The sequence below is a fragment of the Dasypus novemcinctus genome, chromosome 24, assembly GCF_030445035.2.
Source record: "Dasypus novemcinctus isolate mDasNov1 chromosome 24, mDasNov1.1.hap2, whole genome shotgun sequence".
NCBI classification, from domain to species: Eukaryota; Metazoa; Chordata; class Mammalia; order Cingulata; family Dasypodidae; genus Dasypus; species Dasypus novemcinctus.
Window position 1 is genome coordinate 38412880 of NC_080696.1, and position 15900 is coordinate 38428779.

A 15900-nucleotide genomic window follows, 5' to 3' on the forward strand; every position below is an offset into this window, starting at 1 on the left:
CTGGCGGGGAGCCGTCGCCCCCGCGGGAAGGGCCCGGGTGCTGCCCCCGCGCCCCCGGCCGCCCCCCGCCGGGGCGGGGCGCGCGGAGGCGGGGGCGCGCGGGCGGCCGAGGCGGCGGCGGCGAAGGCAGGCGGGCCGGGCGCGTGTCCGCGGCGCGGTGACTCGGCGGCTCCGCAGCCGCTGCAGCGGGAGGACCCGGCCGGAGCCGCCGCCGCCGCCGCCGCCGCCATCGCAGCCGGGCGGCCGGGCCCCGCCGCCGGGATGCCGAGGAGCCGGGGCCGCCGCGCCGCGCCGGGGCCGCCGCCGCCGGGCCGGGCCCCGCGCTGGAGCCGCTGGCGGGCCCCCGGGCGGCTGCTGCTGCTGCTGCCCGCGCTCTGCTGCCTCCCGGGCGCCCCGCGGGCGGCGGCGGCGGCGGCGGCGGCGGGGGCGGCGGCGCGGGCGGCCGAGGCGGCGGCGCCCTTCGCCGGGCAGGTGGGGCTGGCGCGCGGGGCCGGGGCGCGGGCTCGGGGCCTCGGGGCAGGGCGGGGAGCGGCGCGGGGGCCGGGCCGGGCCGCGCCTGCGGCTGGGGGGCGCGGAGGCGGCGCGCCGGGGGTCCGCGCCGGGCGCTCGGGGCCGGCGGCCCGGGGCGCGGGCTGGGCAGGCCCGCCGGGGCCGGAGCCGCTTCAGCACCGCGGACAGCGGCCGCGGGCGGGGGCGGAGCGCGCGGGTCGGCTCTGTTGTGGCGGCGGTGGGGTGTGTGGCCTGCAGGACTGTGTGTGCGCGGAGCCGTACAACGCCTGGGAGTAAATAGTAAGCGCAGCCAGCCTGTTGTGGGCTGGGAGAAGCCGAGGATGTTCAAGCTGGAGAAGAGAGGACGGGGGAGTGGGGGGACGCGAGCTCCGTCTCGGTATCTGAAAGGCTGTCACGTGGAGGAAGGACAGACTTGCCCTGCGGTGGCCCCACAGGGCAGAAGCGGGGCTAACGCGGGTTGGAGCGGGGGTTGCAAGAAAGCAGATTTTGGCTCCGTGTAAGAAAGAAGTTTGTATCGATGGAGCTGCCCAACCAGCTTGGGAGGGATGGGCTGCTCCTCCCTGGCATGTGCAGAAGCTGCAGGAGGCGATTGCATGGATCCCTGCATGATGATAACAGTAGCGCCAGGTCGCATGTACGGAGCACTAGCTTTGTGCCAGGACTGGGGCTGTGTGTTATATGAACGATCTCAGCCCATCCTCACAACTGCTGAGGTAGTTGCAACCATTATCCCCATTTTACAGATGAGGGTACAGACTCAGAGAGCTTAAGCAATTTGCCCAAGTTCACACAGCTAGTGAGGGAGGGAGGTGGGATTTGAACTTTGACAGGCTAACTCTAGGCTCCACATTTTTACCTGTGACATTATTCTATGTCACATGAGGCGAGGACTAGCTGATCTAGGTAATTCCTCAGGTCTCTCCCAACCTACAGCTCTGCAGTTCTACGAAATGATTCTTATGTTTTGGATTGGCACAGTGGTGTTTTCCTGGGGGGAATCAGAATGACGACCTTAGCAAACGTGAGACAAGGAGTATGTTTGTTGAAGCCAGCAATCTGTTTGTTCAGAAGAATCCAGAACAGTGATTCTTAATTGGGAATGGGACCTGGGAGTCAAAAAACTCTCTGAAATTTTGCGCAAAAGTGTGTTAGTATGTGCAAAGGTGTGGTTTTTCTAGGAAAGGATCCCTAGAATTCTGTATATCTCAAAGGGATACATGACTGCCCAAAAACTAGAGTGTGTAGAAAGTCTCTTTAGTTCCTGTTGGTAGTTGTCCTCCAAAAACCTTATCATTGCTAGTTGGCTTTTAGTGAAAACTTTCTCAGGCCTGTTTGTTTTCAGCTTTATCATATCTCAAAGTAAAACATTTCATGAGTTTATACTCGGTACAAAGTCCCTTGGTCTTCCTGAGCACACAGAGTGAGGTGGAAAGTCACTAGCCTGGGATTTAGGAGGCCTGGGCTCTGCTCTGACCTTGGCCTTTGGTGGTTTCTGTGACTTGGGCCATTTTCTTGCCCTCTCTAAGCTTGAATTTCACCAACGCTAACAAAAAGAGATAGGGCTCAATAATCTCCACTGTGTTAACTGTGATAAACCCTTTTATTCCTATGATATTGCAAGCATTAAGAGAGGGTGGCAGTATTGGAGAGTTTATGTTTACCCAGACCTTGTCCTTATCGATATTATAGATTATCCTGCCTCTCTTAGCTCTTTTTGTTTTGTTTTGTTTTGAAAAAAATTAATTTCCCCCTGATGGCAAGTAACCCTGGAGTGACCTCAGTCATCTTCTGGGTCATGTTAGTTGCCCTTTTCTAGATTTTCCTGGACCCTGATTTTCAGTTGCTCCAAACTTAACCATTGTCCCCAGATGTGGAGCCTATGGCTTTGCACAAGGGATTGATGATTTCTTCTTTGGTTTCCACCTATTCCTTTTTCTGTCATTCTGGTCCCAATACATTAGGCCACTGCCTTTGGGAAACAATCAGCAATACCTCTCTGATCTTTTTCCTGGGTCAAAACTGATAGCCTGAAACACAATATACCTATAGGTATACTATTTTTATCAAAGTGCATTACCTTACATATCCCCACATTGACACTTATCTGCCATTTTACATCCACTCAGGACCTTCTTTCAGTTCTCTCTTTTGGCAACCTGAAGGGGCTTAATATCATCTGTAGTCCTGAAGATTTCTCTTTGCGCAACTTCTTCTGGATCACTTGTAAAATTTTAAATCAGACAAGTCCCTGCATGGCTTTTTAGGGCCTCCCGCACTATGAATCCCTTTGCATTCAAAGAAGTGACCATTTATTTCCATCTGTTGTGTCCTATCTCTAAGTGAGTTCTCAGGCCCTGATAGAAACACCACCTCTAATGCCACCATGACTCCATTTTAAATGCCTAATATATTGTCCAAAACTTTCGGAATGGTAGATGAATAATATCCGCTGCTTCTCTCAAAAATGCCTGCCTAATTATCCCTTCATTGAACTCTAGGGGATCATATGGTTGAAAGCTTGTAGAAATTTTGTTGCTTTCAGCCAGTAGATAATGTTGCCTTCTCTTTTTATCAAGGCCTCTGACTCCACTCTACCTCCCCACTGGCTGGCCTTCTTTCCCAGTTCTCATCAATATGCATCCTTACTCCAAGCCTTTCTCTCCTTTATCCTAAGACAAACTACCCATGTTTCCCTGGATATCTACACATGTTGTTCAATCTGAAACCTTTCTTCTTTCTTTTTTTTAATCCCACCCCCCCATTCCCCCCTCCCCCCCATTGTCTGCTCTCTGTGTCCATTTGCTGTGTGTTCTTCTGTGACGGCTTCTGTCCTTATCAGGGCGACTGGGAATCTGTGTTTTCTTTTGTTGCGTCATCTTGCTGTGTCAGCTCTCCATGTGTACGGCACCATTCTTGGGCAGGCTGCACTTTCTTTTGTGCTGGGCAGCTCTCCTTACGGGGCACGTGGGGCTCCCCTACGCAGGGGACACCCCTGCATGGCAGGGCACTCCTTGCACGCATCAGCACTGCGCATGGGCCAGCTCCACATGGGTCAAGGAGGTCCGGGATTTGAACCGCTGACCTCCCATGTGGTAGGCAGATGCCCTATCCATTGGACCAAGTCCACTTTCCTGAAACCTTTCTTCTTAAAGTTTCAGCTCAAGCCTAGCTCTTCCAGGAAGCTTTCCCTGGCTTCTGTGGTCCTCATTTGTTTCTTCCTTCTCAGGGGGTATACTTTGAGGCTGCCCTTAGTCAGTTTGTCATTTAATTTCTTCTATTTTTTTAAATTTCTTTTAAATACTTAAACATTATTTAGAGGGGAAAAAAATTGTGGTTCTTTGGCAGAGCCTTTCCTAACCAACATTGCTTTATGTTTTTAGATCTAACACAATCCCCAATTCTCAATGCTCACCATTAAGTCCTCACTTAACAAGCATCCAATGATGCTATCCTTTATTGTTTAATGCCAAAAAGTTTCATGGATCTGACATAGACACACATGGGCATGTAAATCTCAAGGCCCTTGTAAAACCTTTCTTAGAGATGGGGCTCAGTGCCCACTTGTCCTTTCTTCAGAGTAAATAGAGGTTATTCCCACTTGAGTTCTTTAGGTAGATTGCCATTTAATGATAGTGACATATAATAGAGAGGAATTAAGAGGTGGACATTGACTTTAGAGATCACTGAGGAAGCACAGAGCAGCACTTAACAGATACCTCTTGAATTTGCCTTGAGTTGCCCAAGGGCATAAAACCTGATAGTAGGTGATTTAGAACTAGAACTTTTTCTTGTTCTCCCAACTTTTTAGTTGAAAGCATTTTTCACTATCTTTGGCTTTTGATTTCATACCGCTGATCTTTCATTACCAAAGACCAAGCCCCCCGACCCTCAAACAAAAATTCATTCAATCTGTGGTCTCCTTTGCTTATCAGGCCCACTGATTCTCTAAGTGGCTTCCTGGCTTTGGTTTCTTTAAAACATCTCTTCTTCTTTACTGTTTTCCGGTCTTCCTGGTTTTCGATTTGATTCTGAGGAAGGTCACAACAGGCGTGGGAGCTGGTGTAGCTCAGTGGTTGAAGTGTTTGCTTTGCATAAACGAGGTCTTGAGTTCAATCCCTGATACCTACTTTAAAAAAAAAAAGAGAGACAAGCCAACCAACACAAATCACACTGGTGACAGTGTGATTCCTGAGCCCTGGACATAAGGAATTCCTGCTCTCTAGTCCAGTTTTGGGTGATCTGGTCTGAGCAGATGGAGGAAGTGCTTTGGTTTGTACCTGTAGCCAAGGGAAGTTAGAATGAGGTTGGGGGTGGGGTAGACTCAACAGGAAACACTAATAAATTCCCAAGCCCAGAAAGTCTCTCAATGTGATCGTGGCCTCCAGTATATCTTCATTCTTGTCTGAAAATAAAATTCTTACTGTTAGGAGGTTCTTACTTCTATCTTAATCTAAATCTAGTCTGCTATATTTTCAGTTCATCTTTTCTTACTAGAGGCTGTGGTTTTTCCTATTACTTCAGTGGCCCCTTATATCTGTAAGGTGCATTGCACCCTCCAGATGCTTTCGTGTACATGATCTCACTTGATCCTTGCCATGGCCCCATGAGATAGGATATGGAGACTCAGAGAGATAATGTGACTTGTCCAGGGATGCATAAATAGCTAATAAGTGGTAAAGCAGGCCCAGGAGCTGGATTTTCTGTCCTTGGTCTCAGTGCATTCCCTCTAAGCTGTTCTAGTCCAGATTGTTATAATAGCCTTTTAGCCAATCTCTTCTACTGTCAGCTATGTCCTTTTTCTAGTCCATGCTCTTGAAAGAAGTCATTTTAGAGCAAAGAAAAGAAAATTATAATTGTACCATAGAGATTAATCATGGGGAATTCCTAGCCTTATGATATGGTAGAGTTTAAACTCAAAAACAGGAGTTTCTAAACCAATTCTTAATTTTTTTTTAAGACTTATTTTTTTATTTATTCCCCCCTGCCTCCCCATTGTCTGCTCTCTGTCTCTATTCGCTGTGTGTTCTTCTCTGTCTGCTTGGATTCTTGTCAGCGGCATGGGAAATCCGTGTCTCTTTTTTGTTGCATCATCTTGCTGTGTCAGCTCTTCATATAGGCGGTGCCACTCCTGGGCAGGCTGCGCTTTTATCTTAAGGGGTGGCTCTCCTTCAGGGAGGACTCCTTGTATGTGGGGCTCTCCTACACAGGGGACACCCCTGCGTGGCACGGCACTCCTTGTGCACATGAACACTGCGCGTGGGCCAGCTCACCACATGGGCCGGGAGGCCCTGGGTTTGAACCCTGGACCTCCCATGTGGTAGGCAGACGCTCTATCAGTTGAGCCAAATCCACTTCCCAAACCAAGTCTTAATTAACTGCTACTAATGTCTCCTCAGTATCTAACACAGTGACTGGCACATCCTAGAGATCTGACAAATATTTTTATATTAATCGTATGGTCTATGTTCCCAGTCACCTTCTTTGAATAATGCTTGGCACACTAAATCAGGACCTTTTATGAAGAGTACGTGAATGAATGCTGGCAGGATAAGCAAGTTCTGGGAGAGCACCAAAGGAGAAGTCAACTGAGATGGGGAAGGCAGAGAACATTTCAGAAAGGAAGTGGTAGCTGAGATGAACTTTTGAGCGGTGAGAAGTGGGGCCCTGTCCAGACAAAAGGAAAAACATGAACCCAAGGCACCACAAAAATATCCGGCATGTTTAGAAAAACAGTGGATAACCTGGAGCACCGAGTTTCTTGCTGTTTCCTATAACATACATAAGGAGAAGAAGCTGGAAAGGGAGGGTGAGGACAGATTGTGAAGTTGGCTTTTGTCCTAAGGCTGAGGAGAGTCAGTAAAGGCTTCTGAGTGCAGAAGTGACCTGCGCAGAGCTGCGTTGAGGAGACAAGGGACAGGGGCCTGTTCCCAAGGCGTCAGTCGTCCTGGGTGGTGGCACCTGCCCTGGGATCTTTCAGTTTTCCTAGCACAACTTGGGCCTGAGTACCTGCTTTAGGGAACCGGATGTGGATAAGAGGTATGAATTCCAGCTCTGGCCCTCCCTAGCTGAAAGATGTTGGAACATTCATTTGGTTTCTCTGGACCTCAGGATTGATTCATTTCAAGTCCTTTGGTTTTCCTTCAGCATTGCCCCATGTAGTCAATTTAAAGGCAACTTTGAACTAGGCTTTAACAATATGTAGGATAACATCAAAGTCCTACCTAGTCGAGAAAGGCTAGGCACTGTTATTAACAAATTGTGTTAGCAATAATAATTTTAAAGTTCAATTCAATGCCACAAATACTCGTGTGCACATTCTCTTCTGTGCCCTAAAAGCACTGGGCCAGAAAGTCGAGAGTCATCCTTCACCTTTCCCTCTCCTCAGCCGCCTCATGGAATCATCAAATTCTGCCTCCTGAACAGAAACAGCGTCCCTGTGTTGCTCCTCATCCACTCTCTCGTCTGGACGTCACTAACTTCCCAACTGGCCAGCCTCTCTTGCCTCCCTCTAATCCTTCGCAGGCGGCTGCCAGTGTGAACTTTCAAAGAGAAATCTATGCAGAATGGGTGTAGCTTAGTGGATGAGCACTTGCTTCCCACGTGCAAGGTCCCAGGTTCATCCCTGGTACCTCCTAAAAATAATAATAATAATAAAGAGAAATCTATGCTGAGTGGGTCAAGCTCAGTGGTTGAGCATTTGCTTCACAAGGTCCCGTGTTCAATTCCTCAATACCTCCAGAAAAAAACAAACAAACAAACAAAAACTACACAGGGACAAGTTCTATCTAAAGCATATATGGCAAAAAGTTAAGATTTGACAAAGCCGGTTGGTGATTATTCAATGTTTCTGTTGTTTTTCATACAATTTTGAATGCTTGAAACATTGAATTAAAAATATATATTTTAAACCAAACAAAAACTGATTATGTTACTCCCACCCTGTCTTTGCTTAAAATAACGTTTAGGATAAAGGCCAAACCACTCCTATTATGTTACCACCATTCCTTCCTTTTAATTTTCATTTTGGAAAAATTTCAAACATGCCCCAAAGTAGAAAGAACAGTATTAAGAATCCCCTTGCACCCACGTAGGAATAGGCCACTTAATATGGCCCATAGGCCCTGCACGGCCGAGTCATCCCCACCTCTCCAGCTTCCTCTTCTACTACCCACTCTCCCTGTTGTTCACTGGACACCAGCCACTCTGGCCTTCTTTCTCGTTTTCTAATGTGCAGGCTCCTTCCCATCTCAGGAATTCAGTAAGGGATGCCCTTCACCCAGCTTTCACCCAGCCCTCCTCGACTCCCTCGCCAGGTCTCAGCAGACATGTCCACTCCACAGGGAGGCCTTCCCTGACCTCACAACCTTTATCTCCTATCACACACTCCCATGGCACCTTGTGCTTTTTCTTCGTTCCACTTTCCACAATTGGCAATGAGATGTTTAGTCTTTCGGTGTCTGTCTCCCCCGCCAGACGGTAAGCTCCATGAGGACAGGGACTGCATCAATCTTGTTAGCCAATGTTTTTGCAACATAATACCTGGAACATACAAGATGCCCAGGTTCTGCTGTGGCTATGTTGAGTGGGAAAGCCAGGTCTGTACACCATTATTTCTGCTGTAATGTGAAGCCTGCTGTAGAGGAGGGGTGCCTGTAATCCACTGGTAATGCAGAGGAAGTCCGGGCTGGGAGAGCTGCCCCAGATGATGTGGCATTCCAGGTGTATCTGGAAGGATTTCTAAAAATTAATCCAGTAGAGGTCAGAGGATATGTGGAAAAGGCATTCCAGGTAGAGGGAGTGAAATAAGCGAAGGCGCACACAAGGGAACTGCAGGATGTTTTCAAGCAGCCCAAGTGGGTCAGTATAGCCAAGGTATGGGGTCCTTGAGGGTGGGGAATAAAAGCCCAGGTGATCCAGGAAAGAAAACGAAGCTGGAAAGATACATTGGTACCAGATTGTGAAGCTTGTTGAGTGCCATGCAAGGGAGATTGGACTTTAAGACTGACAATGAGGGAAGCGGACTTGGTCCAGTGGTTAGGGCGTCCGCCTACCACATGGGAGGTCCGCGGTTCAAACCCTGGGCCTCCTTGACCCTTGTGGAGCTGGCCCATGCCAGTGCTGATGTGCGCAAGGAGTGCCCTGCCACACAGGGTTGTCCCCCGCGTAGGGGAGCCCCATGCGCAAGGAGTGCACCCCGAAAGGAGAACCGCCCAGCGCGAAAGAAAGTGCAGCCTGCCCAGGAATGGCGCCACACACACACAGAGTTGATGCAGCAAGATGACCCAACAAAAAGAAACACAGATTCCTGTGCCGCTGACAACAGGAGCGGACAAAAGAACATGCAGCAAATAGACACAGAGAACAGACAACTGGTGCAGGGGTGGGGGAAGGGGAGAGAAATAAATAAAAATAAATTTAAAAAAACCAAAAACCCTAGAACTACTTTAAAAAAAAAAAAAGACTGACAATGAGGGAAGCGGATTTGGCTCAACTGATAAAGCATCTGCCTATGACATGAGAGGTCCAGGGTTCAAATCCAAGGCTCCTGACCCGTGTGGTGAGCTGGCCCATGCGCAGTGCTGATGCCCACAAGGAGTGCCATGCCACACAGGGGTGTGTCCACTGTGTAGGGGAGACCCATGCACAAGGAGTGCGCCCTGTAAGGAGAGCCACCCCACACAAAAAAAGTGCAGTCTGCCCAGGAGAGGCGCCACACACACGGAGAGCTGACACAGCAAGATGACACAATGAAGAGACACAGATTCCCAGTGCCGCTGACAAGAGTGCAAGCAGACACAGAAGAATACACAACACATGGACACAGAGAGCAGACAACTGGGGGTGGGGGGAGTAAAAAAAAAAAAGGCTGGTAATGAGGAACCAGAAGATTGTCTCCATTCTCAAACCCCTTATGCTAAAATAATAGAAATGTAGGTAATTACTTAGAGGCTATCTAGTCCAGCCCTGTTGCAGTTAGGAATGAGGCCTGACCACTGCTCTTTGTCTTCATTATTTTCTTTTCTTAATGAGTCAAGCCCCAGGGGACAGGAAAGCTGTGGCAGATTTGCAGGTGGACTTTGTAAAGAGCAGGGAAGACTAAGTAAGGCTCCTCCCTTCCCAGACACTGAATGGGAGCCTGGCCACACTGCTGGCCTTGGGCAGAGGCTTCTCCAGAATTGGAAAACTTGGACATCCCAGTGCTGTCCCAAACCCCAAATGTGCCACCTCCTGGGCCTGGTGCTTGTCTGGCTTGTGGTGGCCTCCTGGGAGTAGGCCAAGGACATTGTGCAGCATGCAAGGGAATTCCCGCTAGTGCACTCACCACCCCCTCGAGAACTGATGGCAGCCAAGAGGCAACGCCGCGCCATTAAGGTGTTGTCAAGCTAAGCTGGGCATTGTGGGCGATCCTGAGGGCCCTTTTTAGATTGGCTGTAAGTGAAGGGAAGAAAAAGAAAAAAGAAAAAAAAAGACACAGCATTTGGAGGCAAACCAGAGCATAGCAGGAAAAAACCCTCACTGGTGTTACCGGATTTTATTTAGGTTCTTGACTATGCCACAGAAACAAATTTCAAGAGCACGTCAGCTAAGTTGGGCCAGTAATTTATTCAGATAGGGAGGGAAGAGAAATGGGAGAAAATAACAGATCAGGGGTCCCAGGTAGAGAGGAAGGGGTTGAAAATGATAAAGCAGGCTGATTTACAGACTACAATTTCCCATTATAGATTATCAATGCCACATGGCATTTATAATGCATGGCCACATGGCAGAGGAAAAATGGCGAGAGCGGGGCGCAGAGGGCAGGAACGGGACCACAGGCAAGAGAGCTAGTGCGAGTACACGCTTAGGCCTAGTTCCTGCCTTTTTGAACTGTTGATTATCCCACCTCTTTGCTAATGGCAGGGGAGGGGTTCCAGCTGTTTGCTGTTCTCATTGATCAGCACACCCATCAATTCCCCATGTGGGCCCAATGATAAAGTCCTTGGGGAATATCCGGGGCTTCTCCTGGCTTCCAGAAGAAGTCTTTGTTCTGGACGGCAGGATCTTGACGGGTGGGGTCTTCCAGCAGCCCTCTTGGGGGATTATTGACATCCACATGGACTTCTTGCGAGGTTCCAGATCCATCTATTGATTCCCTATCTTACCAACCTGCTTCACTGGGAGGCAAGGATGCTAGCTTCCATTTCTGGCTTCTCTACCAACTTGCTCCATGATTGTGGATATGCCACTTCATACCCCTAAGTCTTCTTGATCTCCTCTGCAAAACAAGCATGTTAAATGGGATCATCTCTAAGACTCCTTGGCCAGTGCATTTTCTAGATATCTGAATGGTTAATACCTTTAGTTTGAAAATTTTGTTACTCTTACCTGAGGTTGGGACCTCAGTTGAATGGTAGAAGAGGAAGCAGAGGTTGGATGGGACAGAGGCTGGCAGGACTGACACAGTGATAGAGCTGATCCTTGATGAGTCACCAAAGAAACACAGTGACTTCGTCTGGCAGCAGTGACCAAAGGTAGCCAATCTATTGCTGAGGAGTGTGAGAGCAGGATTCAGATTAATAACACAAGAACACTTACCATGTGCCAGAATCTGCTAAATGCTTTACATGTATGTATTGGTTTTCTATTGCTGCTGTTAACATTTCCACTATTTAGTGACTTAACATGGGGGAGCAGATGTAGCTCAAGTGATTGAGCGCCAGCTTCCTATATATGAGGTTCTAGGTTCAATCCCTGGCCCTGGTACCTAAAAACAAAAACAAACAAACAAACAAAACCCCACACATTTATGACCTTGCCATCCTGGAGGTCAGAAATCCAAAAATAGGTCTTATGGAGCTAAAACCAAAGTGTCAGCAGGACTGTGTCCCTTCTAGAGGCTCCAGGAGAGAATCCACCCCTTGCCTTTTCCAGCTTCCAGAGGTCATCTGCATTCCTTGGCTCATGGCCCCTTCTAGCAATGGTATACTCTGACTGTGCTCTGTCATCACATCTCATTCCCTGACTTGGAGCCTCCTTCCTCCCTCTTATCAGGACCCTTTGAACTATTTTGGGACCACCCAGATAATCCAGGACAATTTTCCTAACTCGATATTCCTAATTTTTAAACACATCTATAAAGTCTCTTTTGTCATGTATGGTAATATAGTCACAGATATCAGGGATTGGGATGTGGATGTCACTGAAGGGCCATTATTTTACTTACTACAATGTATCAGCTCACTGAATCCTCCTAACAATCCTCCTTTTGTTTAACAGATGCAGTAAATGATGCTTAAAGAGGTTAAGTCATTTGCCCAAGGACACACAGCTGGAAAACACAGTTATAAAATATTTGACACATAGTGGCATCTTGGTCCCAAGTGACAGATCTTTTCAGATTGGACCCCATGTAACTCCTAGGTGAACAGGGAATAGAGTCTAACTCTCCAGAGGAGGCTGTCTAAAAGCCAGGCAGGGAATCTGATACCCTGAGGAACAGATTACAGTCACAGCAATCTCGATTCCCTGTGTGGCACTCCACAAAAGCTTAGTGCAAGGACAAAGCTAATATGGCAGTGGATGGGGAAGGCTAATCTTAGGTCACCCTGATGCCAGTGCATGGCAACACAATAGAATCCCAATGTAGGGGTTGAAGTTGCTGATGGTCCATTTGCCAGAGTCAGGACTGGCCAGGGTGATGAGCAGGTGAAGGACCCACCATGACAGCAGAGCCCGGCAACGGAGGGGGCTGGCTCTTGGGCCAATTTGAATAGATGGCTTTTCTAACTGGGTGAATACTTCCTACCTTAGTAAGTAATAGATTAGACTGAACATAACATGCCCATTTCTTCACAGCGCTGGTCATTACTCCAAATGGTCCTTATTGCACTGGTTCTCAAACTTTAGTGAGCAACAGAACCACCTACGAGGTTCACTTTTTAAAATGCAGATTCCCGGTTCCCAACCTCAGAGAATGTGATTTAGTAGGTCTAGGTTTGGATCTGGGAATAGGTACTTTTACCAAGCTCCCCAGATGATGCTGATGGTGCATGAGCAGGAGGACTACGCACTGAGAAACACAGTGTTCCTGTTTGAAACTCCAGTACAGCGTTGCTTCAGGACCCGGTGATGGGTTTAGTATCATTCGTCACCTATCAGGAAAATAATCGTAATTATTATTGATATCTTTTAGATAGATATTTAATCTTCACAATCACCCCATGAGGCTCATGCTATTAAATAACTTGCACCATGTAGAGGGAGAAATTGAGAGGCTGAATAATTGCCTGAGCAAGTAAACGGAAGAAGAAGCAGAGAAACCAGCACAGTTTGTCTCTGGAGGGAACACTCTTAACCATAACCCTAAACTGCATCTCAAACTGCCTTGCTCCTCACCCCTGGCCATGCCCCACATCCAGCCCACTCACCCCCACCTGCAGATGATGGCCTGCTCAGAGAAGAAAACCAGCTCTCACATCCTGCAACACATCGGCCAGTCCCCCACTCCCCAATACAGAATTCTCTGGTCCAAAACGTCAATAGTGCTGAAGTCGAGAAACTCTAGTCAGCAGCAAGTTCTGACCACTGATTGCTTCCGCTCTCCCTGAACCCTTCAACTCATTTCCCTTCGATAAATACATCCCAAGCAAATCCTCAAGGCCAGGCTCGGTGCTAGCTTTCGGGGATACAGCGGTGAAGAAGGCAGGCTATGATCCCTGCCCTCATGCATTTTATAGCCAAGAAGAGAAGACAGATGTGTCAACATGTGGTTGCAATACTGTGTGGTAGGAATTGGGATAAGATGAAGGATGGGGCGCTGACAAGGGATGGACAAGGAATTCCTGATGTGGATTTAGGAGGGTCAAGGAAGCCTTCTCCAGAAAAAAGGAAAAGGGGAGAGTGATCTAGACCGAAAGGCCTGGAAAGCCTGGAGCATGCTAGAACACAGAGCACAAGGTGGGGAGAGGCAAAGAGGCTACAGAGGGTGGCAGGCCCCAAACCACGAAGGTGCTTAACTAAAGAGATGGAAAGCCCTGGAAGCTACCGCAGGGTGTTTCAATGGACTGTTCTCTCTTCCTGGAAGATCTTCTAGTAGCCACATGGCCCCACTCCCTCACCTACCTCAGGTCGTGTGCTCAAATGCCACCCCCCTATAAATAGTCGCCCCATCATTCTCTATCTCTTGCCTTGCTTTTGTCTCAGTAGCATTTGTCACCACATGGTGGTGGTGGTTTTCCTGTCTTCCTCCACTAGGCTGTAACTAGAAAGTAACTAGATGTTTTTGTTCATTTCACAGCCCTAGCACAGAGTGCCTGGTACATGGTAGATCCTCAATAAATATTTTTGAATGGATGGATGAAAGAATGGATGGATTTGGTGTTTAGGGGTAAAAGACTGGCTGAGGGCAGTGAAGGAGAGGTAAGAATACGGCTCACCTGAGGCCTCTAATTTGGATAACTGGGCAAGTGATGGTGCCAACCCCGACACAGGAAGCCCAGCAGGAGGGAATGGAGCTCACTAGGATCTGAGATGAGACATCGCACCTGCGGAAGGGGAGGGTAGGCGGCCCCGGGCCAGGAAAGGGATGCCTACCCAGCAGCCTGACAGTGAGGAACACAGGCTTCCAGGTGTGCCAGCATTTGCATCCTGCCACCTCTGCGCTTTGCGACTCTGGGTAATTGCTTAAACCCTCAGCAGCCCAGTTTCCTCATCTGCAAATTGGGGATCATAATTCCTTCCTCATGGTTGTTAACACATGCTCATGCATTCAACGCATGTGCTCAACAGCAGGCACCCAGGAGGCTTTCTGATAATAGTAGCTATTCTCTTTTTTTTTTCTTTATTTATTTCTCTCCCCTTCCCCCCCCCCCCCAATTGTCTGCTCTCTGTGTCCATTCACTGTGTGTTCTTCTTTGTCCACTTCTATTCTTGTCAGCGGCACCGGGAATCTGTGTTTCTTTCTGTTGCGTCATCTTGTGTCATTTCTCCATGTGTGCGGCACCATTCCTGGGCAGGCTGCACTTTCTTTCGCGCTGGGCAGCTCTCCTTACAGGGCGCACTCCTTGAGCGTGGGGCTCCCCTACGCAGGGGACACCCCTGCGTGGCATGGCACTCCTTGCGCGCATCAGCACTGCGCATGGGCCAGCTGCACACGGGTCAAGGAGGCCCGGGGTTTGAACCGCGGATCTCCCATGTGGTAGGCAGATGCCCTATTAATTGGGCCAAGTCCACTTCCCCGCTATTCTCTTTTGCTATTAGAATTAGAACATCTGTGAAAAGATTGTTTCTGATAGTAAGTCAAGATCCCTGCCCTGTAATTCCTCCCATCTGTCCCGGTTTTACCCCCGGTACCAACCAGAACCCATCTACTCCTTCGTCCAGAGCCGTTGAGCACTTTGGAGACCGCGGTGCTCCCTGCTCCAGCCTCAACAGCCTCCTCTTTCCTCAGAGGGCGCGGCTCCTGGTTCCTGCGCTCTCCTCGCGTTGCCCTCCCTCTGCCTATGTAACCCCAAGGAGGGCCTGGACCCTCCGCCCCGGGTGAGGCCTGTGCCTCGCTGCTGCCGCCCAGGTCATTGCCTGGAGTGCGACCTCGGCTGCTGCCGAACCCTGACCAGGGGCTCCTCTTCTTTCTTCCTTCCTCCGACGTGGCCCCACCTTCCAGCCCTTACTGCCCGTCCTTCTCAGCAGACTTCATCTTGGCCTTTCTGCGGACGCTATCCACCCCGACGCGTCCCTGAGCAGACTCCCCACTCCTCCCTCCCTGGGGGGACGCTCCTGGAGGCCCCAGGTGACCCGCCTCCCCCAGGGCCACCTCTGTTTTCCCGGGGCACTTGTCAGCACCGTCAGCAGATCTGCATCTTGCCTCGCCACTTGGAGTCTCACCACCGCCTCTGCTGTCTGCCGCTCTCTTCCCTCTTCGGGCCACGTTTTTTTCTCCCTGTCATTCTCCGCTATCTCCTTTCCCTGCCACTACTCCTGAAAGTCTCGGCGTTGGCTCCTCAGGCGCCCAAATCCCGCCTCCTGGCCAGCGGGCCAATGGCGCGGAATTGTCTGTGATCTTGGTAGCTTCGGTTCAGCTCAGCTATTTCGGTCTCTGCTTACACTCTGAGATTTTTCTCACTTTTCTCTGGGTTTACACCTCTTTCAGCACTTACGGGGGTGATAGACATCTTAGAATTGGTTAACTGAGATGTGAAGGTTAGAACTTCTGGCATGGCTGGCGATTGATTAATGGATCCAGGTGTAAAATATATATATATTAGATTCCTTCTGTTTAAAACCGAATGGATTTTTTTCCCTTCAGATTTTATCTTTTTTTTTCTTCAGCCTCATCAAAGACCTCAAGCCGCAATAGAATGAATTTCAGCTCACATTTTTTTCAACCTCTAATAGATGCCAGGAGTTGTGCTT

At 49.2% G+C, this 15900-nt stretch overlaps 1 protein-coding gene and 1 long non-coding RNA gene across 2 annotated transcripts in view; one reads left to right on the plus strand and one right to left on the minus strand.

Moving 5' to 3' along the window:
- The first annotated feature begins 261 nt into the window (after positions 1–261).
- MMP24 (matrix metallopeptidase 24) overlaps positions 262–15900 on the plus strand; it is a 46169-nt gene continuing 30530 nt past the window's right edge. Inside the window, exon 1 of the mRNA XM_058286973.1 lies at positions 262–471. Coding sequence (XP_058142956.1) covers positions 262–471 — 210 coding nt within the window. The remainder of the gene's footprint in view (positions 472–15900) is intronic.
- Positions 10103–12329, minus strand: LOC131275776 (uncharacterized). Its single transcript, XR_009183209.2, has 3 exons — positions 11714–12329; positions 10876–11036; positions 10103–10765 (listed from the first exon to the last, which is right to left on the minus strand). It is a non-coding gene; the product is annotated as an uncharacterized lncRNA (long non-coding RNA).